At 40.0% G+C, this 26,355-nt stretch overlaps 1 protein-coding gene and 1 pseudogene across 1 annotated transcript in view; both read left to right on the forward strand.

Moving 5' to 3' along the window:
- PDCL2 (phosducin like 2) overlaps nt 1-26,355 on the forward strand; it is a 113,537-nt gene that overhangs the window by 7,692 nt on the left and 79,490 nt on the right. The window contains exons 2-3 of the mRNA XM_008267847.4: nt 21,853-21,973; nt 22,536-22,626. Coding sequence (XP_008266069.1) covers nt 21,853-21,973; nt 22,536-22,626 — 212 coding nt within the window. The remainder of the gene's footprint in view (nt 1-21,852; nt 21,974-22,535; nt 22,627-26,355) is intronic.
- LOC138843614 (U2 spliceosomal RNA) lies at nt 16,245-16,420 on the forward strand (annotated as a pseudogene).

The following is a 26,355-nucleotide window of genomic DNA, read 5'->3' on the forward strand; positions in this document are numbered from 1 at the left end:
GAGACCCTCAGAGCAAGTGAATCAGCCATGACACGAGGCTGTGGTGCTGAGATTAAGCTGACTCAGCAGGGCTGCATTGGGAGCCACAACTATATTTCACTGCTGCAGGTCTGGAAGTTAGCCTGGGCGGTTAACTAAGGCAGTGTGCCTAAGGCTCTGTAACTCTGTCTCCATCTCCCTCTAAGTAGCCATTTGACACCATCACTTAGATGTGTGAGGCAGTGTGTGATATCCTGATGTGAATAAAGGCATGCTATATTGTGTGCATTGTGTCAACTGGCTCCTGTTTGCAGAGATCTAAGAACCTGGCTCACACTCAGCGACACAGCCTTGGGACGCTCCCCTTGGTGGAGACTCCAGCTTGGTCACCCAAGGACTTCTGCCTGGGTTATTTGCCCAGTGGACTTGGAGGAAAGACCATACTCGCAGCCCTGCTGGTCAGTGCCTGTGGTACTGCTGTAGTCAGCAGGATTTTGCACTTTTCACTGTTGTGGCCTGGGTTTGATTCCCAGTTGGGGAATCAAGTGAGCAGTTACAGTTTAATTTTAAAAATTAAATTTTTTGAATTTAAAAAATTTTGATTTCCTATGAGTGACTTGTTGCTAGATACAATTATACTGAGGGAAAAATATCCAATGAAATTTATTGCTAGACTTTTTTTTTTTTTTTTTTTGACAGCAGAGTTAGTGAGAGAGACAGAAAGGTTTTCCTTCCATTGGTTCACCCCCCACAAATGGCCGCTGTGGATCGTGTTGCTCTGATCTGAAGCCAGGAGCCAGGTGCTTCTCCTGGTCTCCCATGGGGTGCAGGGCCCAAGCACTTGGGCCATCCTCCACTGCCCTCCCGGGCCAGAGCAGAGAGCTGGACTGGAAGAGGGGCAACCGGGACAGAACCGGCGCCCCAGCTGGGACTAGCACCCGGAGTGTCGGCACCGCAGGTAGAGGATTAGCCTAGTGAGCTGTGGTGCCAGCCCTAGACTTGCTTTTGAAAAGGCAGAATTCTATGAGGGAAAGGCTAGTGTTCATTTCTGTTCTAAAAGATTAGTTTGGAAGTGTTTCTATTATTAAACACTGTTCTTGTATAATGTGGCAATTAGCCTAAAATGTTGCATTTAGCTCAGAAATTTAGAAAGAAGCTTAGCCCTAGGACACGTCTCCTTGGTACCCAGCAGAGATAGAAGTCAGATGAAGATTTCCTGGGCAAACCCCCGAGGATGTACCGTCAGACCTCGCCAACCCTAAAAATCTAGGGCCTCTTTTAAGAAGCGCTCAACCTAAGGAGATTCCAGCTCTGTTAAGTCATTATCGCAGGTCGATCTTGTAAAAATAGAGATGCTAGCAAGAAGACTAATTAGAAGCAGATCTGCAGACTCTGGGAATATGAAATCTGAAGATGAGGAAAGTGCACCTAATGAGTATGGTGACTGCATGCCAGAGGAAAGTTGCCGCACTGAGAAGTTCAAGGCCAGTTATAACCAGGAAGCCTATGCTAAACTGCCAGCATGGAGAAGGACCCCTACGGAGAACAGAAGGAAGGAAGCTTACTGGAGCAGAATTACAAATGATGAGAGCTGACTTTTGCCAAAGGACAGAGACTGATGCTGATTGGTTACGAAAGATGGGGGATTTAGGAGCAAATTCTCTGCTATTAGGACACGAAATGAGGCCAATAAGTGCTGTAACTGAACAACCAGCACTTACGTTTAATTCAGGTAACTACTTGACGTTCAAATAGGGAACTTTCCTTGTGGGATAAGATAGCTAGAGTTTAGGGAAAAACATGTCCCATTATAGATATATTGCTTTAGGAGGTTCTGCTAAATGGGATAGTAACTGGGAAGCTATAAAAATAGCATTCAAGATAACAATGTTAGCATTAATATATGAGGGCAGCCCTGCGATAAACCACACCTACGCAAGTACCAGCAAATGATGCTATTTAAAACGTACTATGAAGAGGAGCACCACATTTAAAAAATGCCGTGTAGCTCCATGGCTCAGGCCAACACCAAAAAAGATATAACTATGGTCTTTAGATTAGCTGAAGATCTACAGGGTGCTAAAATACTTACTTTTAGTGTTAGAAAAGTACCACCTAAAAATACCGTACCAGCCAGATCCACTTTTATATCCAGAGATAAGATCCAGAGAAATTTAGACCTAGAAATGCGAACTTTAGACCTGGTTGGAGACAGAATATAAGACTTGTGAATAATAATAAAGTAAAGGAGGTGCCTTTTAGGGAACCTCACCATAGCAATAATTTTAATACATGTAGCCCAGTGTATAGAAGAAATGAACATCGGAATGTTATAAAATTATCTCAAAAAATTTTTTCCATAACATGTAAAAGTCCCTATCAGGAAGATAGCCCAGGGAAACAGGTCTTAAACACTACATATAGGGAAACTCAGAGAGCTCTTGTATATAAGATATCAGATAATAGGCCATGTACAAGATTGTATAGAGAAATGCACATTGATACAGGCGTTGGCACTGTGGCTCACTTGGTTAATCCTCTGCCTGCAGTGCTGGCATCCCATATGGGCGCCGGGTTCTGGTCCCAGCTGCTCCTTTTCCATTCCAGCTCTCTGCTGTGGCCTGGAAGGGCAGTGGAGGATGGTCCAAGTGCTTGGGCCCTGCACCTGCATGGGAGACCAGGAGGAAGCGCCTGGCTCCTGGCTTCGGATCGGCACAGTGCCGGCCTTAGTGGTCCAATTGGGGAGTGAACCAGCAATAGGAAGACCTTTCTCTCTCTCTCTCTCTCTCTCTCTCTCTCACTATCTATAACTCTACCTGTCAAATAAAAAAAAAAAAGAATGTACATTGATGTCAAATATTAGAATTTTTGATAATAGGATCCTAAGTAAGTTTACTTAGAAAAATAGATGATAGGAAATATAAGGCTAACATAAATACAATAAAGGTAGGAAGTCTGGGAGGAAAAATAATACCAGCATATGAAACGTGTTAATTTTAAATTATAATTAAGATCCAATACAATGTAAATTGTTCACCTCTGAGCAAGTAGACATAATTCCAGTGTTATTCAAGGAGTTCATTCCTGTAAAGACATTAAAGGAAATTAATGTAAGACTAGCATCAATAAAAATGACTCCTATAAAATTGCCACCACCTTTAAAGCCCACCTTTTCTAGACAGTATCTTAAATGTAAGACACAAGGAAATGGCTGAAAAACTACTTGAGTTGCAAAAGGAAGACATAATTGAAAAATGGAGAAGTCATCTATATAACAATCCAGTGTGGTCAGTTATTAAGCCAGATGGCAAATATGGATTGACTATAGATTATAGAAATTTACATAAAGTTAGCCCAAAACTGCCTGGAACCTTTCCGGGTGTAGAGGATAGTAATAAAATTACCAATAAGAATAGTCAGTATTTTTTCAATGATTGATATGTCAGATATGTTCTTTGCCATACCTTTGGATAAAGGAATACATCACATTTACATGGGAAAGTGTGCGATTCCATTTTAATAGACTGCTTCAAGGTTATCTAAATAGTTCTATGATAGCACATTCAATATTAGCTTCTCAGATTGAGGATTTAAAATCTAAATCAACCAGTATTTCATTTATAGATGATATAATGAGGCATGATGACATAAATATCCTAACACAGGAAAAAGAATTAGTTGCTGATTTAAGAAGTAAAGGATGGACAATTAATAAGTCCAAAGCAACTGGGTCAAATACCATGGCAAAATTTTGTGAAATAACATGGTATTCAAAAGGAAGACAGGTCCCACAGTCAGCAATAGATAAAATGTAAGATTTAAAAACCTACACTGACAAACCTCTGCTCAAAGGTTAGTAGGGTTATTTGGGTGTTAGTACTAACATATTCACTGTATGGCATTATTGTTAAAACCTGCTTACAAGATAACTAGGAGTGCTGAAAATTTTGAATGGACTAAGAAACAGAAAACTTTTGAACAATTTGATAATTGTATAATAACTTTTCAAAAATTAAATTACCCGGTTGAAGGGGATGCATTGAGACTAGACTGGTGCATCAGATGATGTCGGCACATAGACATTATGGACTAAGAAACAGGGTGATATGTTATTTAATCCTTGTGTTTTCTGAAACAAAACATTCCATATTCCTCTAGTAAATGTACAAATTTTGAAAAAAAGAATATGGGTAACATAAGAAGCATTGAATTCTGTAGAGCCTCTGACTGGCAACACTGAGATAACTGTTGGACCTGCCGTGCCGCTTCTACATTGGACAAAACTGACACCAGAAGAAGTGGTGGAAATCCACATGGACCAACAGTCGTTGACCTGGAAGTCTATCCAAGGAAGGGATATGACCACGAGGGGACAACCTAGATTCCTCACAGAGGAAATCCATAGACAGAACTAGACTTGCTAGAAAACATTCCGAGGGAGGAGCAAATACATACACCTGTGGGAAAAAGCGGGCTCAGCCTGGACTCCTGTCTTGCAGAATTGTTGGCTTACAGACAGAACAGCCACATTGGCTAAAGGAGTTATGAGGGGCCAGCGCTGTGATGTAGCGGGTGGAGCCACCACATGCAGTGCTGGCATCCCTTATGGGCACAGGTTTGAGTCCTGGCTGCTTCACTTCCACTCCAGCACTCTGCTATGGCATGGGAAAGCAATGGAATATGGCCCAAGTCCTTGGGCCCCTGCACTCACATGGGAGACTCGGAAGAGTTTCCTGGTTCCTGGTTTTGCATCAGCACAGCTCTGGCCATTGTGGCCATCTGGGGGGTTAACCAGCGGATGGAAGACCTCTGTCTCTATCTCTCTGCCTCTTGCCTCTCTGTAACTCTGCCTTTCAAATAAATAAATAAATCTTTTTTTAAAAAAAGGTGTTATGAAATGGACAGCAGTAGCTATAAGAACATCACACAACATCGTCCTCAGAGAATCAGGTCAGACTAAATCAGCAAAACATCAAAAACTGATAGCTGCAATGTTGGTAGGGAGACACTGTAAAAGAAAAAAGACAATTCAGTTATTTACTGATTCATGGGCAGTAGCAAATGGCATCGGCATCTGGTGACAAAACTGGAATAAGATATATTATAAAATTAGTGGTAAAGCTATTTGGTGCAGAGCTTACTGGCTAGAACTAGACTCATTAAATAATCTTATAAAAAATGATGTTACCCATGTGTCACCGCACGAAAAGAGCAATACTCCAGAGGAGCATTACAATAACTGGGCAAATTAACTTGTTAAAACAGCTAATGTTCCATTAGTTATGAACAGACTAAAGAGGAAAAGGAAACTACCTAGTAAATTTAAAGACTATGAGGTTAGGCCGGCGCCGCAGCTCACTAGGCTAATCCTCCGCCTAGCAGCGCCGGCACACCGGGTTCTAGTCCCGGTTGGGGCGCCAGATTCTGTCCCGGTTGCCCCTCTTCCAGGCCAGCTCTCTGCTGTGGCCAGGGAGTGCAGTGGAGGATGGCCCAGGTGCTTGGGCCCTGCACCCCATGGGAGACCAGGAAAAGCACCTGGCTCCTGGCTCCTGCCATCGGATCAGCGCGGTGCACCAGCCGCAGCGCGCCAGCTGCGGCGGCCATTGGAGGGTGAACCAATGGCAAAGGAAGACCTTTCTCTCTGTCTCTCTCTCTGCCTGTCAAAAAAAAAAAAAATAAAAATAAACAATAAAGACTATGAGGTTTATACAAGTAAAATTGGATGCATGCCAATATTACATAAGAAAACATTAGACTCCTGTGAAGTTAATCCGCTGGAGTCTGAGGCAGAAGTCACTGATGATGTAATAGAGGTACATCTTCTCCCAGGACTTAGCAGATGTACATGGCTTTTGTCAATGATTTCAAAGGCAGAACCAGAAAAATATGTGGCAGAGAATAAGGATTATGTTGAGATGCTGCGAAAAATGTAAACATTTTACAGAGAAATCTGATTTTTTTTAACTTTTATTTAATGAATATAAATTTCCAAAGTACAGCTTATGGATTACAATGGCTTCCCCCCCCCAGGGAAACAGAAATACAATCTTTATTTCCTCTATAATTTTCTCCCACTCGGGATTTGATCTAGGGATTGCATTAAGAGTTATAAGTGGCTTAGTAGCAGCAGCAGCAGCAGCAATAGAATAGTAGTAGTAGTAGTAAGGAAAGAAAGAAAGAAAAAGAGCCAGAAGTAAATTATACATTACAATATCACAAGCACTATTTCAGAAAGCAACAGAGATACAGAAGGATGCATTAAAAGTACTTCTGTCTCAGACAGTGTCATCTATGGATTGTTGGCTCTGTGTCTTTTATATACAAAATTTGTCAAATTTTGACAAATATCTCATTTCATAGTACAATATTCAAACAAGACTTACACAAAGATTGTCATCAAGCTATCACACTAGTCACTGAATACCTGAAAGTATTTGTCTTAACAGTTCCTTAGCTTTCTCTGGAAGATGTCCAGTAGAGGGTGTTAAGAAATCAGGTCTAGGTGCCCAAGAATCTTCCTCCCATGCAGTAGTTCTAGAGGAAGGTTTCAATTAGGCCCAAAGTATAATTGGTAATTAGTCTACAATCATGTGAGACAGTGACATTGACATTTTGCATATAGTTTCTGTCTGGACAAAAGATGTAACGCCCTGCTAAGATCAGCACAATGTGTATCAGGATCTGTGTAGATACCAGACACGTGAGTATGGAAAAGTGTACCTGAGGAGGTTCATGCTCTGTAGCGGAAAGGGTAGAAAACAGAACAAATCAATCTGATACAGCAGCTCTGGCTAAAATAGCTTTCAATGTGCATATTACTTATTATGGTAAGCGCATGCTCTCTTTCACTAAAAATCTGTTCAGTAGTCTTAGGAAGATATCTATTTAGTCTAGCTCTGTTAAAAATTATGTTTTTAGTATTTACAATTTATAATATTGCTGTAAATGTTTAAAGCATGCTAATTTTGCCATATTTTGTAATATTTGTTCCATAACCTTAGGTTATAAAGTTGACATATTGTTAAATTTATTCATCTACCACACATGAGAACACTATCGCCTTAGCCTTTCTTAGAAGAGCCACCCAAGTATCCTGGCATTGCACAACACAGTGTGTGTTCCACCAAGCACATCAAGTGTAGGAAGTCATCATGTGGCCATGATACTTTCTCAAAAGTATAAGCTTGAAGTTGAGTCTAACTCATAGTCAAGTGGTCACATACACAGCATTATAATTACAGGTCTCTCATGCTAAATGTAAAAGTACATTAGATACGCATCTGGTGAAAACAGAGATGGGTTCTTCAATGTAGCTGCATTATTTACATGAAATAAAGGAGAAGGAGAAGGAGAGGCAGAGAGAGAGAGAGAGAGAGAGAGAGAGAGAGAGAGGTCTTCCATCTGCTGGTTCACTCCCCAGTTGGCCAGAATGGCCGGAGCTATGCTGATCCGAAGCCAGGAGCCAGGAGCTTCTTCCAGGTCTCCTTCACAGGTGCAGGGGCCCAAGGACTTGGGCCACCTTCTGCTGCTTTCCCAGGCCACAGCAGAGAGCTGGATCACAAGTGGAGCGTCTGGGACTAGGACCAGCACCCATATGGGACGCCGGCACTGTAGACGGCAGCTTTACCCACCATGCCACTGCACCGGCCCTATGCAATTTTTAATTGACAGTTCAGCATCTGCATGGAAATATGTACAAACTTGGCTCCCACTTTTTGCTTATAATATAACATCCTGTAAGATGGATCACAAGCTTGGAGATTGTATTTTCCCTTTATATCTTCATTTTTCTCATTTGAACTATTGTAAGGACTTCAAAAAATACTTATGATAAGTTAAAGATGAATTTTCATGAACTTTTTCAGTAGACAGAAGTTATTCATACTCTAAAGCATCTGAAAGAATGGGCAAATCCATGTTTTTATCTTTTATTCATAAAGTAGAATCCATCTTATCTAGTTTTGCTACATCCCCTATAAGGACAGAATCATATACACCTGCAGTTGACACTTTTGGGAATGATGACAAAAGTTAAATGATATAAATATTTTTCATTTAACATTGCAAATCAGTATGACCATAAAATATCTGTAAAAGGCCTTATAAGTTTAGCGTCTCCAGCTCTTCTGCACAAACCGCCTTTGAGCTTGGCATTTTGTGCACAACATACTCATCAAGACTTTCCACCCAATATTTCCACAAACATTCAAGGTAAAACCGCTGACTGATGGAACGCATTGGGAGGAAACATGCCTAATGCTCACAGAATTGACATGGCTTTACAAACAATGCAATAAAGAGTGATAGAACCTTTAATGGGCACTTGGTATGAGGTATTTTTATCTGCACGTGTGCCAGCTGATAACATTAACAATTAAAGATCAATCTCTTTGCATCGGCCTATGTGGTTTGTTCATATAGATTTTGACGAATGTTATGTTAAAAGACCGCTCACCTGAGCCATGCGTAACAGAGGATGTTGTAATTCCTGTGCTTGTTTAAGGACAGAACATTGAAAACCCACATGAACCCAGGGGCCTACCAAATCACCACCTATCACATATTCCACACATACACTCTACGCATGATGACTAGGCCATTTAGATTATTATACAAACCTATACAAATCCACACCATGGAGGGTGACACTCTGACTGAACGAAGGTTTATCACAGTAAATAATACTGGAAAATAAAGCTTTTTATGTGGCTACTTTCTATAGACCTCTACCTTTAGCTGGTATTTGGAATTGAGACAAAGATTTCTACAACATGGACAGAAATATTTTCCTGTAGCTTTGGGCATTATAACTTCACTAGTGGCAGATGCATTTCTGAAAGTAGAAATTCAGAATTTAAAAACCGTTTTGTTTGCAGAGAAACAAAAGAGACAACACTTTTTTGAAGAAACAGGACATGTTTTAGAACATATCCTTGAATCTGTTACTGAGGTTAACCCTCTTCTGCAATCACATGAAGACAGGTTGAAACTTCTTACAGCCACTACTGAGTTATTGGAGCAAAAAACTAAGGATTTAAATATAAATTTACGACCGGTGCCGTGGCTCACTAGTGCAGGCACCCCAGGTTCTAGTCCCGGTTGGTGTGCCAGATTCTGTCCCGGTTGCTCCTCTTCCAGTCCAGCTCTCTGTTGTGGCCCGGGAAGGCAGTGGAGGATGGCCCAGGTCCTTGGGCCCTGCACCCACATGGGAGACCAGGAGGCAGCACCTGGCTCCTGGCTTCAGATCAGCGCACCGCGCCAGCCGTAGCAGCCACTTGGGGGGTGAACCAACGGAAAAAGGAAGACCTTTCTCTCTGTCTCTCTCTCTCTCACTAACTCTGTCTGTCAAAAATAAAAAAATAAAAAATATATAAATTTGCTTACACTTAAACAGGAAATTGTTCAACAAAAATTATACCTCTGTGAGAACATACTAGTTGCTTAAAAAAAAAAAAAAAAAGCAGATCCTGTGAGACATACAACAGATTTTAGTTTTTTCCATAGACCTCTCAATGGGGACAACAGACATTGTTAGAATTGGGTTACTTTAGACCCTCCAGATGTGCTTCGTATGGCAGATATGTTTTGAATCTTTTTGAGCAGATTAGCTCATTCTACTTGAATGTATGGTATATATCAAACTCCTGTTACAATCCATAATGAGACGTTTGTTACAGAAGAAAGAACATTTTATGTACAGGGCTATCTAATACCAAGGTACGGTATACACATTTTTAGAGAATGTGTGTTGTACTATGCAATCTATTGAAACTAGGTTTAAGGACTCCCCTTTATTGGAGATTGAAACTCCAAGTCTTGTAAAGGACTTGGGCAATGGTGCATGGATGTTATGTTCAAACAAACAATAATCATTAACACTTTATAATCATACATATAAATCCAATGTAAACATATAATTCTTAATTGTATTATTTTAATGAATATTATTAATATAACAATGAATAATTATTTAAGCTGCTGATACTTCGAATCTACAATTTAATTTTACCTTAAGCCTATTCCATGGATTAATTTTTATCGATACAACTATTGATGAGAATTTTCACATTTTAGAACAGGCTGAATGAGAAACACTCTCTACCGTTGCATCTTTACAAAAACATGCCTCTAAAATACACACTGAATGCAGGCATTTATACTAATGGCCTGGTAGACAGTTTACAATATCCTTGCTCTTTGCCAGGACTGACTGGGAGATTCCTGTACCTGATCTCTTGTTCTAGTTCTAGTCAATATAATCCTATGAACTTCTTGAAAAATGCTGAATCTTGGTTATTTAATCATATTTCTTCTGTGAAAGAATTATTATGTCTTTCATGCATTCTTTTTGTAATCTATTTACTTAAATGGCTAGCTAGGTTGATACGTTATGCTAAACGTGCTGATGGACATCTACAACTACTCCTTCAGATCTGTCCATGGATAATGTTCAGGAGTCAGAGAATGGAATATATAGCTCATAATTTAAATATTTTTAAATAGTTACTAAGATATTTTAGGATCTGTAATTATTTTGACATAAGTGAAGCCACTGTGAACAATTATTGCAGTTTCAGATAATGTGATCTTATATATAGGAAACCCTAGTGTATATGCCAAAGCACTGCAAGAAATAATAAGCAAATTCAGTAAACAGGATGCAAAATCAACGTTAAATAATCAGTAGCATGGGCCAAAGCTGTGGCGTAGCGGGTAAAGCCACTGCCTACAGTGCCGGCATCCCATATAGGCTTCGGTTCGTCCTGGCTGCTCTGCTTCCGATCCAGCTCTCTGCTATGGCCTGGGAAGGCAGTGGAGGACCCGGAAGAAGCTCAGCTCAGCTCCGGCCATTGCGGCCAATTGGGGAGTGAACCGGTAGATGGAAGACCTCTCTCTCTCTCTCTCTCTGCCTCTCCTTCTCTCTCTGTGTAACTCTTTCAAATAAAATTAGATAAATCTTTTAAAAAAAATCAGTAGCATTCCTATACAATAACAATAAACACTTTGAAAAAGACTTCACGAAAACAAACCCATGTATCATATCTTATGATAAAATATTCAGAAATAAATTTAATTAAGGAGATAAAATATCTGTACACTAAAAAGTAAAATAATAATGAAAGAAACTGAAGAAGACACAAACAAATGAAAGCATATTCTATGTTCACAGATTGGAAGAAATAATGTTAAAATGTCCACACTACCCAAAGTGATGTATAGGGTCAATGCAGTTCCTATCAAAATTCCAATTAATTTTTCACAGAAATAAAAATAAACAACCCTAAAATTCATATGGAACCACAAAAACCACCATATAGCCAAGGAAATCTTGAACAAAAAGCACAAAACTGGAGGCAACATGTTAACTGACTTCAAACTATGTTATAATTCTGTAGTAATTAGAGTAGCATGGAATTGACATGAAAACATATATATTGACTCATGGAACAAAACAGAAACACCACCAAAGAATCTAAGCATTTATAGTCAATTCATTTTTGAGAAAGATACCCAGAGTACACAATGGAAAAATAACAATCTCTTCAATAAATAGGTTTGGGAAAACTGGATATCCACATTCAGAAGAATGACATTGAATCTTTATCTCATTCCATACACAAAACTTGATGCAAAATGAATAAAAGTTTTTTTTTAACTTTTATTTAATGAATATAAATTTCCAAAGTACGATTTATGGATTACAATGGCTTCCCCCCCATACCGTCCCTCCCACCCACAACCCTCCCCTTTTCCACTCCCTCTCCCCTTCCATTCACATCAAGATTCATTTTCGATTATCTTAATATACAGAAGATCAGCTTAGTATACATTAAGTAAGGATTTCAGCAGTTTGCTCCCACACAGAAACATAAAATGAAAATAATAGATGATTTTTTTTAAATGATGATGAAATCAGATCAGACCTATTGTCATGTTTAATCCCAGTGAGAGTCAAGTTGGGAGTTGATAATTTCTTTTTTTTTTTTTTTTACAGAGGATCAGTTTAGTATACATTAAGTAAAGATTTCAACAGTTTGCACCCCCATAGAAACACAGAGTGAAATATACTGTTTGAGTACTCGTTATAGCATTAAATCTCAATGCACAGCACATTAAGGACAGTGATCCTACATGAGGAGTAAGTGCACAGTGACTCCTGTTGTTGACTTTACCAATTGACACTCCTGTCTATGGCATCAGTAATCTCCCTATGCTCCAGTCATGAGTTTCCAAGGCTATGGAAGGCCTCTGAGTTCTCCGATTCTTATCTTGTTTAGACAAGGTCATAGTCAAAGTGGAGGTTCTCTCCTCCCTTCAGAGAAAGGTACCTCCTTCTTTGAAGACCTGTTCTTTCCACTGGGATCTCACTCACAGAGATCTTTTGCCAGTGTGTCTTGGCTTTCCATGCCTGAAATACTCTCATGGGCTTTTCAGCCAGATCCGAGTGCCTTTAGGGCTGATTCTGAGGCCAGAGTGCTATTTAGGACATCTGCCATTCTATGAGTCTGCTGAGTATCTCACTTCCCATGTTGGATCACTCTCCCCCTTATTTATTCTATCGGTTAGTGTTAGCAGGTACTAGACTTGTTTATGTGCTCCCTTTGACTCTTAGTCCTTTCATTATGATCAATTGTGAACTGAAATTGATCACTTGGAATAGTGAGATGGCATTGGTATATGCCACCTTGATGGGATTGAATTGGAATCCCCTGGTATGTTTCTAACTCTACCATTTGGGGCAAGTCAGCTTGAGCATGTCCCAAATTATACATCTCTTCCCTCTCTTATTCCCACTCTTATGTTTAACAGGGATCACATTTCAGTTAATTTTCAACACTTAAGAATAACTGTGTATTAATTACAGAATTAAACCAGTCGTATTAAGTAGAACAGACAAAAAAACTACTAAGAGGGATAATGTATTAAGTTGTTCATTAACAGTCAGGGCTATGCTGATCAAGTCACCGTTTCCCATAGTGTCCATTTCACTTCAGGAGGTTTCCTTTTTGGTGTTCAGTCAGTTGTCACCGATCAGGGAGAACATATGGTATTTGTCCCTTTGGGATTGGCTTATTTCACTCAGCATGATGTGTTCCAGATTCCTCCATTTTGTTGCAAATGACTGGATTTCATTGTTTCTTACTGCGGTATAGTATTCTAAAGAGTACATATCCCATAATTTCTTTATCCAGTCTACCATTGATGGTTATTTAGGTTGGTTCCAGGTCTTAGCTATTGTGAATTGAGCTGCAATAAACATTAGGCTGCAGACCGCTTTTTTGTTTGCCAATTTAAATTCCTTTGGGTAAATTCCAAGGAGTGGGATGGCTGGGTCGAACGGTAGGGTTATCTTCAGGTTTCTGAGGAATCTCCAGACTGACTTCCATAGTGGCTTGACCAGATTGCATTCCCACCAACAGTGGGTTAGTGTCTCTTTTTCCCCACATCCTCGCCAGCATCTGTTGTTGGTAGATTTCTGAATGTGAGCCATTCTAACCGGGGTGAGGTGAAACCTCATTGTGGTTTTGATTTGCATTTCCCTGATTGCTAATGACCTTGAACATTTTTTCATGTGCCTGTTGGCCATTTGGATTTCCTCTTTTGAAAAATGTCTATTGAGGTCCTTGGCCCATCTCTTAATTGGGTTGTTGGTTTTGTTTTTGTGGAGTTTCTTGATCTCTTTGTAGATTCTGGTTATTAACCCTTTATCTGTTGCATAGTTTGCAAATATTTTTTCCCATTCTGTCGGTTGTCTCTTCACTCTCCTGACTGTTTCTTTTGCAGTACAGAAACTTCTCAATTTGAGGCAATTCCAAAAGTTGATTTTGGCTTTGACTGCCTGTGCCTCCCGGGTCTTTTCCAGAAATTCTTTGCCTGTGCCAATATCTTGAAGGGTTTCTCCAATGTTCTCTAGTAACTTGATGGTGTCAGGTCGTAGATTTAGGTCTTTAATCCATGTTGAGTGGATTTTTGTGTAAGGTGTAAGGTAGGGGTCTTGCTTCATGATTCTGCACATGAAAGTCCAATTTTCCCAGCACCATTTATTGAATAGACTGTCCTTGCTCCAGGAATTAGTTTTAGATCCTTGATCAAATATAAGTTGGCTGTAGATGTTTGGGTCGATTTCTGGTATTTCAATTCTGTTCCATTGGTCTATCCATCTGTTTCTGTACCAGTACCATGCTGTTTTGATTACAACTGCCCTGTAGTATGTCCTGAAATCTGGTATTGTGATGCCTCCAGCTTTGCTTTTGTTGTACAAGATTGCTTTAGCTATTCGAGGTCTCTTGTGCCTCCATATGAATTTCAGCACCATTTTTTCCAGATCTGAGAAGAAGGTCTTCGGTATCTTGATTGGTATTGCATTGAATCTATAAATTGCTTTTGGGAGAATGGACATTTTGATGATATTGATTCTTCCAATCCATGAGCATGGAAGATTTTTCCATTTCTTGGTATCCTCTTCTATTTCTTTCTTTAAGGTTTTGTAATTCTCATCGTAGAGATCTTTAATGTCCTTGGTTAAGTTTATTCCAAGGTATTTGATTGTTTTTGTAGCTATTGTGAATGGGATTGATCTTAGAAGTTCTTCCTCAGCCATGGCATTGTCTGTGTATACAAAGGCTGTTGATTTTTGTGCATTGATTTTATACCCTGCTACTTTGCCAAACTCTTCTATGAGTTCCAATAGTCTCTTAGTAGAGTTCTTTGGGTCCTCTAAATAAAGAATCATGTCATCTGCAAAGAGGGATAGTTTGAGTTCTTCCTTCCCAATTTGTATCCCTTTAATTTCTTTTTCTTGCCTAATAGCTCTGGCTAGAAGCTCCAGAACTATATTGAATAGCAGTGGTGAGAGTGGACATCCCTGTCTGGTACCAGATCTCAGTGGAAATGCTTCCAACTTTTCCCCATTCAATAAGATGTTGGCCGTGGGTTTTTCATATATTGCTTTGATTGTATTGAGGAATGTTCCTTCCACACCCAGTTTGCTTAGAGTTTTCATCATGAAAGGGTGTTGTATTTTATCAAATGCTTTCTCGGCATCTATTGAGAGAATCATATGGTTTTTCTTCTGCAGTCTGTTAATGTGGTGTATCACATTGATTGTCTTGCGCACATTAAACCATCCCTGCATACCCGGGATAAATCCCACTTGGTCTGGGTGGATGATCTTTCTGATGTGTTGTTGCATTCTATTGGTGAGAATTTTATTGAGGATTTTTGCATCTATGTTCATCAGGGATATTGGTCTGTAATTCTCTTTCAGTGCTGCATCTTTTTCCGGCTTAGGAATTAAGGTGATGCTGGCTTCATAGAAAGAATTTGGGAGGATTCCCTCTTCTTCGATTGTTCTGAATAATTTGAGAAGTAAAGTAAGGCCTGAAAGAGTAAAACTACCAAGAAAGTAGTGGGAAAACAGCATATCATGGGTTTAGGCAATGATTATCGTTTAGATTTGGTCCTAAAATCTCAGGCAACCAAAACAAAAATAGACAAAGGGGATTACATCAAACTAAAAAACTTTGCACAGCAAAGGAAACAATGTGAAGAAAGCATATTGGGAGGAAATATTTTTAAGCAATTCATCTGATAAGTAATATCTGAAACATATAAAGTGGTCAAAAAATAGTAAGAAAACAAGTAATTTGGGTTGGCATTATGGCATAACTGGCATCCCATACATGTATCAGTTTGAGTCCTGGCTGCTCTACTCCAAGTCAGCTTCCAGCTATTGGCCTGGGAAAGCAATAGAAGACGGCCCAAGTGCTTGGATTCCTGCACCCACATGGGAGAACCAGAAGAAACTCCAACCTCCTGACTTCGGCCTGGCCCAGTATGCACTGTTTCAGCCATCTGGGGAGTGAACCAGTGGATGGAAGATATCTCTTTCTCTCTGTCTCTCACTGTAACTCTGACTTTCCAATAAATAAATAAGTCTTAAAGAAAAGATAACTCCATTATAAAATGGGCAAAGAACATTAATAAGCATTTCTTTTATTTAAGGTATACAAATTTCACATATTTCATATATACAGATTCAAGAACATAGTGATAACACCCACCCACCCCTCCCTTCCCACCCATGCTCTCACCCTTCTTCCCCCCTCCCTCTTCTGTTCCTATTCTTAATTTTTATAAACATATATTTTCAGTTAACTTTATACTCATAAAATTAACCCTACTCTAAGAGTTCAACAAATAATATGAAGAAAAAAAATTGTTCCTCAACAGTCGAGACAAAGACTTAAAAATCATCAAATCTCATCGCTTCTCGGCCTGTTGGCTAAGATCAAGTGTAGTATCTGTTCTTATCAGTTTAAATCATCAAATCTCAAAATGTCAATTTCACTCCTAAAGATTACGTTTTAGGTGCTCTTTTAGTTACCACAGATCAGGGAAAATATATGGTATTTGTCTTTTTGGAACTGGCTTATTTTACTAAGTATGATGGTTTCTAGTTGCAACCATTTTGTTGTAACTGACAGTTTCAGATTTTTAGCCACTGTGTGGTATTCCATATTGTACATATACCATAATTTTATCCAGTCTTCAGTTAATGGACATGTGGGTTGATTTCATATCCTAGCTATTGTGAACCGAGCTGGAGTAAACATGGGGGTACATATCACTCTTTCGTATTCTGTTTTCATTTCCCTTGGGTAAATTCCTTGAAGTGGATGCCTGGGTCGTATGGTAGGTCTATATTCAGCTTTCTAAGATAGCTCCATACTGTCTTCCACAGTGGCTGCATCAGTTTACATTTCCACCAACAGTGGATTAGGATACCTTTCCTCTTACATCCTTGCCAGCATTTATCATTTGTTGATTTCTGCATGAGAGTCATTCTGATTGGGGTGAGGTGAAAGCTCATTGTGGTTTTGATTTGCATTTTCCTAATGGCTAGTTATCCTGCACATTTTTCATGTGCCTGTTGGCCATTTGAATTTCCTGTTTTGAAAAATGCCTGTTCAAGTCCTTTGCCCATTTCGATTGGTTGTTTTGTTGTTGAGTTTCTTGAGCTCTTTATAGATTCTAGATATTAATCTATTATCAGTTGCATAGTTTGCAAATATTTTCTCCCATTCTGTTGCTTATCTCTTCACTTTGCTGAGTGCTTCTTTTGCAGTGCAGAAGTTTCTCAGCTTGCTGTAATCCCAGTTTTCTGTTTTGGCTTTGATTGTCTATGCTTCTGGGATCTTTTCCAACAAGTCTTTGACTATGCCAATGTCTTGCAGGGTTTTCCCAATGCTTCCTAGTAATTTGATGGTATCAGGTTGTAGTTTTAGGTCCTGGATCCATTTTGAGTGGATTTTTGTGTAAGGTGTAAGGTAGGTTTCTTGTTTCATACTTCTGCACATGTAGATTCAGTTTTCTCAGTACCATTTGTTGAAGAGCCTATCCTTGCTCCAGCGATTGATTTTAGCTCCTTTGTCAAAGAGAAGTTGGTGGGGTCAGCACTGTGGTGCAGCAGGTTAAAGTGCCAGCCTGCAGTGCCAGCATCCCGTATGGGCACTGGTTCGAGTCCCGGCTGCTCCACTTCTGATCCAGCTCTCTGCTATGGCCTGGGAAAGCAGTGAAAGATGGCCCAAGTCCTTGGGCCCCTGCACCCACATGGAGACTTGGAAGAAGCTCCTGGCTTCTAACTTTGGATCAGCTCAGCTCTGGCCATTGCAGTCATCTGGGGAGTGAACCATCAGATGGAAGACTTTCTCTCTCTCTCACTTTCTCTACTTCTCCCTGTAACTCTGTATTTCAAATAAATAAAATAAATCTTTTAAAAAACAAGAGAAGTGGTTTTAGATGTGTGGATTGATTTCTGGAGTTTATATTCTGTTCCATTGGTCTACACATCTTATTTATTTATTTATTTTTCCAGTACCAGGCTGTTTTGATTATAATCGCCCTGTAATATGTATTGAAATCTGGTATTATAAAATAAATTACTTTGTTGAAAAAAAAAACACCACATAAATTTTCTTTAGATGATGTGCGGAAGAAACTGATTGAGAATGCAGGAGTAACTGTAGGGAGAAACATTTTGATCACTGATATATGCCTTAGAGCTACCCAGATGAATTACACTGAGGGTAATCAATAAAGTAGATCACCCCACCACAGTCCCTGCATAGAGAGTGGTTAAGTTTGACATAAGACATGTTGGATGTTATGAAAACAAATATTGTGCTGAATTTATTCTCTCAGGAAAAAATAAATTACTTTGTTGAAAAAAAAAAAGAAATCTGGTATTATGATACTTCTGGTTTTGTTTTAGCTATTCTGGGTCTCTTGTGTTTCAGTATGAATTTTAGCACTGATTTTTCTAGATCTGAGGAGAATGTCATTGGTAGTTTGTTTAAGATTTCATTGAATCTGTAAATTGCTTTTGGTAGTACGGACATTTTGATGATATTGATTCTTCCAATCCATGAACATGGAAGATTTTTCCATTTTTTGTGTCTTCTATTTCTGTAATATTTTGTAATTTTCATTGTAGAGATCTTTTGACAATCTTGGTTAAATATATTCCAAGGTATTTTATTTTTTCTGTAGCTATTGTGAATGCGATTGATCTGAGAAGTTCTTTCTTAATCATGACATTGTCTGTGTATACAAAGGCTATTAATTTTTTGTGTTAATTTTATATCCTATCACTTTACCAAACTCTTTTATGAGTTCCAATAGTCTTTTAGTTCCTCTATAAAAAGAATCATGTCATCTGTAAGTAGGGGTAGTTTGACTTCCTCTTTTCCAATTTGTATCCCTTTGATTTCTTTTTCTTGCCTATTGGCTCTTACTAAAACTTCCAGTGCCATGGTGAGAGAGGGCTTCCTTGCCTGGTTATGGATCTTAGTGGGAATGCTTCCAACTTTTCCCCACTCAATAAGTTTGCTGGCTGTGGGTTTGTCATAAATTCCCTTGATTGTGTTGAGGAGTGTTCTTTTTATACCCAATTTGCTTAAAGTTTTCATCATAAAAGGATGTTGTGTTTTATGAAATGCATTCTTCGCAATTATTGAGATAATCATATGGTTTTTCTTCATTTTATTAATGTGATGTATCACATTGATTTGGGAATGTTGAACCATCCCTGCATACCAGGGATAAATCCAGCTTGGTCAAGGTGATTGATCTTTCTAATATGTTGTTGGATGAATAAGCATTTCTTAGGATATACAAATGGCCAACAAATAAATGAAAAAATAGTCACCATTAAGGAAATGCAAATTAAAACTACAGTGATCTATCACATCACACAAATCAGCATGTTTATTATGAAAAAGATGAAAGATGATAAATGTTGGCAAGGATATGCCAAAAATGGAACCCTGCTACTCTGTTAGTAGGATTTAAATTGATATAGCCATTATGGAACACTACAGAGATTCCTCAAAAAAGTAAAAATAGAATTGGTCAATGATCTAGCAATCCCAGTTTTGAAGCATACCCTTGAAATTGATGTGTCATTGCCTTCCTATGTTCACTTCTGCATAATTTACAATAGTCATGTTGTAGTCTTCCTAAGTGTCCGTCAGTGGATTAGTAGCTAAAGCAATGTAAATGTATACAGAATGGAAAACTATTCAACCTTAAAAAGAAAATTCTGTGATTGGCTACAACATGCGATAAGCCTGGAGGACATTATATTAAGTGAAATAGGCCAGGCACAGGAAAACAAAAGCTGTATTTTTTCACTTACATGGTGTATAATCTAAAACAAGTAAACACATAGATAGAGTTAATGGAATGGTGGTTACCAAAAGGTAGGGTAGTCAGAAAAATGGGGACATGTTGATCCAAGGGTAGTAATTTGATGGATATGTTAATTGACTTGACTCACTCATTCCACATTGTGTACATGTATCATAGTGTTGCTGTGTACCCCATAATGATATTTGATTAGAATCTGTTAAAAAGTAAAGTGACAGCCGGCACCACAACTTAATAGGCTAATCCTCCGCCTGCAGCACTGGCACACCAGGTTCTAGTCCCTGTCGGGGCGCCAGATTCTGTCCCGGTTGCTCCTCTTCCTGTTCAGTTCTCTGCTGTGGCCCAAGTCCTTGGGCCCTGCACCCACATGGGAGACCAGGAGAAGCACCTGGCTCCTGGCTTCGGATCAGCGCAGTGCGCCGGCCGCAGCATCCATTGTGGGGGTGAACCAACGGCAAAGGAAGACCTTTCTCTCTGTCTCTCTCTCTCACTGTCCACTCTGCCTGTCAAAAAAAAAAAAGTAAAGTGACATAAAAATGAGTGGAATTTCAGTTTGGAATGATTAAAAATTCTAGAAATGGATAGTGGAGATTGGTTGCGCAACATTATGTATATAACTTAATGCCATTGTACTATACATTTAAAAATCTTTAAAATGTTAAATGTTATGTTATATATATTTTACCACACAAAAACTGAAGCAAATGAAATAGAAAGTGTCAGGGAATCAGTTTATTAGGTCAGAATAGAAATAAGAATAGAACTACCTCCAAAAAGTAAGAAATAGAGAGGAAAGTAAGGAAGTGTAGTGTATGTTTTATTGGCATCTCAGAAGTGAGAGAGAAGACAGTCAACAAATATTTGAAAAGATAAGAATCCAGGGAATCCAAAAAGAAATGACACACCTTGATGCATCGTTGGAAAACTGTGAAGAATTAAGGACAAAGAAAATCTTAAATGCAGCCAAGCAATGAAAAGCCGACGTATTAGCTCCAGAGGTCTCTTAGCTAATTGCAGAGAAGCTGTCCAGCAGCGTGGGGGCTGACTTGGAAGTGTGATGCAGGAAGAACATACTTCAGGGCTCACTCGTGGTGGCTGGCAGGATTCAGTTCCTTTTGGGCCGTTTGACTAAGGCTCTCAGTTTTTAGCTTGCTGCTGCCGCTGCGTTCCTTGTCACCTGGCTTTTTCCATATGGTGCCTCGCAATGGCAATTGCTTCATCAAAGCCAGCGAGCAAGGGAGTCCTGGCATTATGGAAGTTACAGACTTTGTGGAATGTAATCCCAGGAATTACATTCCTTCATATGTGCTATATTCACTTGTCAGAAGCCAGCCACAATTCCAGTCCATTATCAGTGAGGGAGAGATCATTCACATCTTAGGCTTCATTACATCATTTACTCATGTACATAATTCAGTTTTCTCTCTGGAAACGTCAGGAGTGTGGACAGTGGGCTAAAAAGACAATAGCTAATAAAAAATGGTAGACAACTTCTGGGAAAACTGCAAATAAAAGATAACCAATAAAGAAACAAGAAAAAGTGTTAACTTCTATAGAAGAGAAATACTGGTTGGTAGAAATTGAGCTGTAGAAAGATTCCTAGCCTCTTCTAAGATTTAATCGATGAGTGAAAGCCCCATGCTGCTCTATAGCTGCAAGTAGAAGGAAGTTTTACCCAAAGGTTGTAAATGCTCACACAGAGAAAAAACCAAACCTTACTTACGCATGATGTGAATTGGTTTTTCCTTACAGTCATCAAAGAATTTTCTATGACTCCGGACTTAATTTCCTTAATATTTCAATTATATATTCTAAATTGATATTTTATTATAGTTCTCAGTGTAAGATGGGAGTAGAAGATACATCCTGTTTATCAAAGTATGTAATCCCATTAGTGATAGAAAGTGGAAAATGTAGATCACTATGTTCTATTATACAATGCGTGATTATCTGTAGAGTGCACAAACAGTTGTATTACTGGAAGCGCTACATAATAAGTCAGTGTTATCAATACGTATTTGGGGAGTGAACCAGCAGATGGAAGAGCTTGTCTGTCTTTCAAATAAGTAAAAATAAATTTTAAAAATTAAAAAAGTTAAAGTGTACCACCACTATGTTAATAGATTTTAATTTTCTTTTCCATTTGTGTGTGTGTATGTGTAGGACCCAAATGAAGATACAGAATGGAATGAGATTTTAAGAGACTTTGGCATTCTTCCTCCAAAAGAAGAACCAAAAGATGAAATTGAAGAAATGGTTCTACGTTTACAGAAAGAAGCCATGGGTATAGTTGTGCTTTTGCTGGGCTCAATGAAGAGGACAATACAGTTAAGGTCATAACAATGCATTTCATAGAGGGAGAGAAGACATTAGGGATCATTTAATGTAAACCAAACTCCTTCTTTGAAAATGAGAATGGTGACTCCCAAAGTGACTAAATTACGTGTAGCAAATCTCACGCAAGTTAATAACAGAGCTGAAATATCCTGGCATGTAACCTAGTGAGGTTTCTGCCCCAACAGTATCCTTTTACCTTGTGATTATTTTCTATTTTGATCCAATAGCATGGACTACTTACCAAGATTTCCTTGTACGTGGCAGAAACCTAAATCTATGGAGTATAATTGATTTTCACATCTACTTTTAAATGTAGCCTGTCAGTTCTGTGAACTTTGAGAAACTAACTTTTATAGTATAGTTTCTATATTATGTAAAGCTATTTTGTGCTGCCTGCTTCCAGTTTGTTTAAAGTTATTCATCTCAACTTATCTGAGATTCCGTTTTTCTAGTCACTGAGTACAAAATAAAAAGGTTTACGCAATGATCTACAATTTATGTTGTTTCAGTTAAACCGTATGAAAAGATGACTCTCGCACAGCTGAAGGAGGCTGAAGATGACTTTGATGAGGAGGATATGCAAGCGATTGAAGCATACAGGTACAGCGATTCATTTGGAGTGCTTAGAGATTTTTGAATGAAGAAACACAAGGAAACTAAGAATTTTTGTCATCTGGAATAGATTAAAAAAAAAAAACAATGTTTAAGTGAGATTCAAAAACCTCCATTATATAAGATGGAATTACATAATTTTTTTCTTACTCTTGCTTTTTCTTAAATAGAATATTATCTAAATAAATATAGTGGAACTTTATCAAATTACACATGAATAAAACAAAATGTCAATAATAAATCAGTAAAAAGATTTTTCTCTTAGCATGATGCCCATCAGTTTTCTATTATTTAATGGATAAGTAATTGCCAATATTAAATGTTATTCCAGAAATTAGAACAAGTTTGTATGTTTCCCAACTTATTTTACAAAGTCAGCATTAACCTGATACTAAAATGAGACAAAGGCATTGTAAAAACGGAACATATCACTTCTGTGGTATCCTTCTCAACAGTGAATAACTTTAATCATAAGCAAACATTAAAGAAACCCAAATTGAAGCACTGTAAAAAAAAAAAAAAAAGTAACTAATGAGCTCACTCCGAGGTAGACAGCAGAGTAGGAAGCTCCAAGAACCACTTTCCACTTAGACAACAACTGAACTGGCAGAAACTGTTTGACTGTTGCACAATTCCAGAGTCTTCTGGCTGTTTGCAACATCCAGGGGAAAGCTTGGCTGGTAAATTGCTGTTAATATGAGTTGCAGGGCTGGCGCCGCGGCTCACTAGGCTCATCCTCCGCCTGTGGCGCCGGCACCTCGGGTTCTAGTCACAGTTGGGGCGCCGGATTCTGTCCCGGTTGCCCCTCTTCCAGTCCAGCCCTCTGCTGTGGCCCAGGAAGGCAGTGGAGAATGGCCCAAGTGCTTGGGCCCTGCACCCCATGGGAGACCAGGAGAAGCACCTGGCTCCTGGCTTCAGATCGGCGCAGTGCCAGCCATAGTGGTCATTTGGGGGGTGAACCAATGGAAGGAAGACCTTTATCTCTGTCTCTCTCACTGTTTATAACTCTACCTGTCCAAAAAAAAAAAAAAAAATGAGTTGCAGTCAGCCCTCAGCTCAGTGGCACGGACCCATTCCTCACCCCTGCCCTACGGCAGGCATCTTTGTGGACAGCAACCTGCACTTCCGACACAGCTTGCTGGAACCAGGGTGAGCAATGAGGAGTCTGTCCACACATGTCTGGGTTCTGTATTCTGATTACAGGTTGCTGTTTCGGAACACGAAGATAGTGACAGTGGCTGGTCACTGTGACGTCAGCCCCCACTGGTTCAGGTGGCTTCCAGAGGACTTAAAAGAGCTGCTTTTCTTCTTTTTTCGTATTTGGTGGAAACAAGTGTGTATATGAGGCAACGTGGAAAGCCACTGCTGGTCTTCCAGGAGAGTTAGAGGCTCAGAAAAGACTTGAGGCTGGCGCCGCGGCTCACTAGGTTAATCCTCCACCTTGTGGCGCCGGTACACCAGGTTCTAGTCCCGGTCGGGGCGCCAGATTCTGTCCCGGTTGCCCCTCTTCCAGGCCAGCTCTCTGCTGTGGCCAGGGAGTGCAGTGGAGGATGGCCCAAGTGCTTGGGCCCTGCACCCCATGGGAGACCAGGAGAAGTACCTGGCTCCTGGCTTTGGATCAGCGCGATGCGCTGGCCGCAGCGTGTCAGCAGTGGCGGCCATTGGAGGGTGAACCAACGGCAAAAGGAAGACCTTTCTCTCTGTCTCTCTCTCTCACTATCCACTCTGCCTTTAAAAAAAAAAAAAAAAAAAAAAAAAAAAAAAAAAAAAAAGACTTAAAGCTGACAGGTCAAGCTGATCCCCAGCGTGCTAAGGGAAAGAAACCGGTCACAAAAGACCAGATGGTTAGAAGCAGCCTGGTGGTTCCCAGGGCCTGGGATGTGCAGATTAGAGAGTAACAGAAAACGGCACAGGCTTTGATTTGGAGCGATAGTTTTCTTTCTTTCTTTCTTTCTTTTTTTTTTAATTAGTGGTGATGGTTATACAACTTTTATTTTATTTATTTGAAAGACAGAGATACAGAGAGAGAGGTCTTCCATCTGATGGTTCACTTCCTAGATGGCTGCAATGGCCGGAGCTGCACCGATCCGAAGCCAGGGTCTCCCATGCGGGTGCAGGGGCACAAGGACTTGGGCCATCTTCTACTGCTTTCCAAGGCCATAGCAGAAAGCTGGATTGGAAGAGGAGCAGCTGGGACTAGAACCGGCACCCACATGGGATGCCAGCACCTCAGGCCAGGGCATTAACCCACTGTGCCACAGTGCAGGCCCATCTCCAACCATTTTTTAAAAATTTTTATTTATTTTACAGACAGAGTTAGTGTGAGAGAGAGACAGAGAGAAAGGTCTTCCTTCTGTTGGTTCATCCCCCAAATGGCTGCTATGGCTGGAGCTACGCCGATCCGAAGCCAGGAGCTAGGTGCTTCCTCTGCTGTGGTCAGGGAGTGCAGTGGAGGATGGCCCAAGTGCTTGGGCCCTGCACCCCATGGGAGACCAGGAGAAGCACCTGGCTCCTGCCTTGTGATCAGCGCAGTGCGCTGGCCGCAGCGCGCCAGCCGTGGCAGCCATTGGAGGGTGAACCAACGGCAAAGGAAGACCTTTCTCTCTGTCTCTCTCTCACTGTCCACTCTGCCTGTCAAAAAAAAAAAAAAAAAAAAAAAAAAGAAATGGTTTATAGCTTGCATGTTCCACTGGTTTACGATCCTAATGTAACTGTAAAAGAAGAAGGTAATTGTGGTCTTCCTGTGGTCCCCGGAAGAGGAAGCTATTATAATAGCACAGATGCTAGCCAGTACCTCGGGATACGATAAAGAAATGAAAAAGATCATATTAAAAGTGAGATAGAATTCATTACATAGATGGTTACCTATAAAATCACATGTGAATGAGAAACTTGTTTAAAAAAATGATTTATTTGAAAGACTGAGTTACAGAGCGGGGGGGGGGGGGGAAGAGACAGAAAGATATAGATGGGGCCGGTGCTGTGGCACAGCAGGTTAAAGCCCCAGCCTGCAGTGCTGGCATCCTATATGGGTGTTGGTTTGAGTCCCGTCTGCCCCACTTCCGATCCAGCTCTCTGCTAATGCACCTGGGAGAGCAGTGGAAGATGGCCCAAGTCTTTGGGACCCTGAACCCACGTGGGCAATTCGGAAGAAGCTCCTGGTGCCTGGCTTTGGATCCGATTGGCTCAGCTCCAACTATTGCGGCCATTTGGGAAGTGAACCAGTGGGTGGAAGAACTCTCTCTCTTTCTCTTTCTCTCTCTCTCTCTGTCTCCCTCTCTCTGTAACTCTTTCAAATAAATAAAAATAAATCTTTTTTTAAAAAAAGAATGATATAGAGATCTTTCATCCACTGGTTCACTCCCCAGATGACCTCAATGGCCAGGGCTTGGCCAAGCTGAAGCCAGGAGCCAGGAGTTTCCTCCAGATCTCCCACGTGTGTGCAGGGGTCCAGGGGCTTGGGCCATCTACTACTGCTTTCCCAGGTGTATTAGCAGGGAACTGGATCAGAAGTAGAGCAGCCAGGACTTGAGCCCATATGTGATGCTACCATTGCAGGCAGCAGCTTAACCCATTACATCACAATGCCAGCCCCAGAAGCTTGTCTTATTGGGGAATGATGATGGAGAAAAATCTATTTGTAGCCACAAAATATCTGTAGCACATTTTTAATTTTATCGTACATACACTAAAGTGGCTACTGTGACACGTGTCCCT

This window comes from Oryctolagus cuniculus, chromosome 8 (genome assembly GCF_964237555.1).
Source record: "Oryctolagus cuniculus chromosome 8, mOryCun1.1, whole genome shotgun sequence".
Lineage (NCBI taxonomy): Eukaryota > Metazoa > Chordata > Mammalia > Lagomorpha > Leporidae > Oryctolagus > Oryctolagus cuniculus.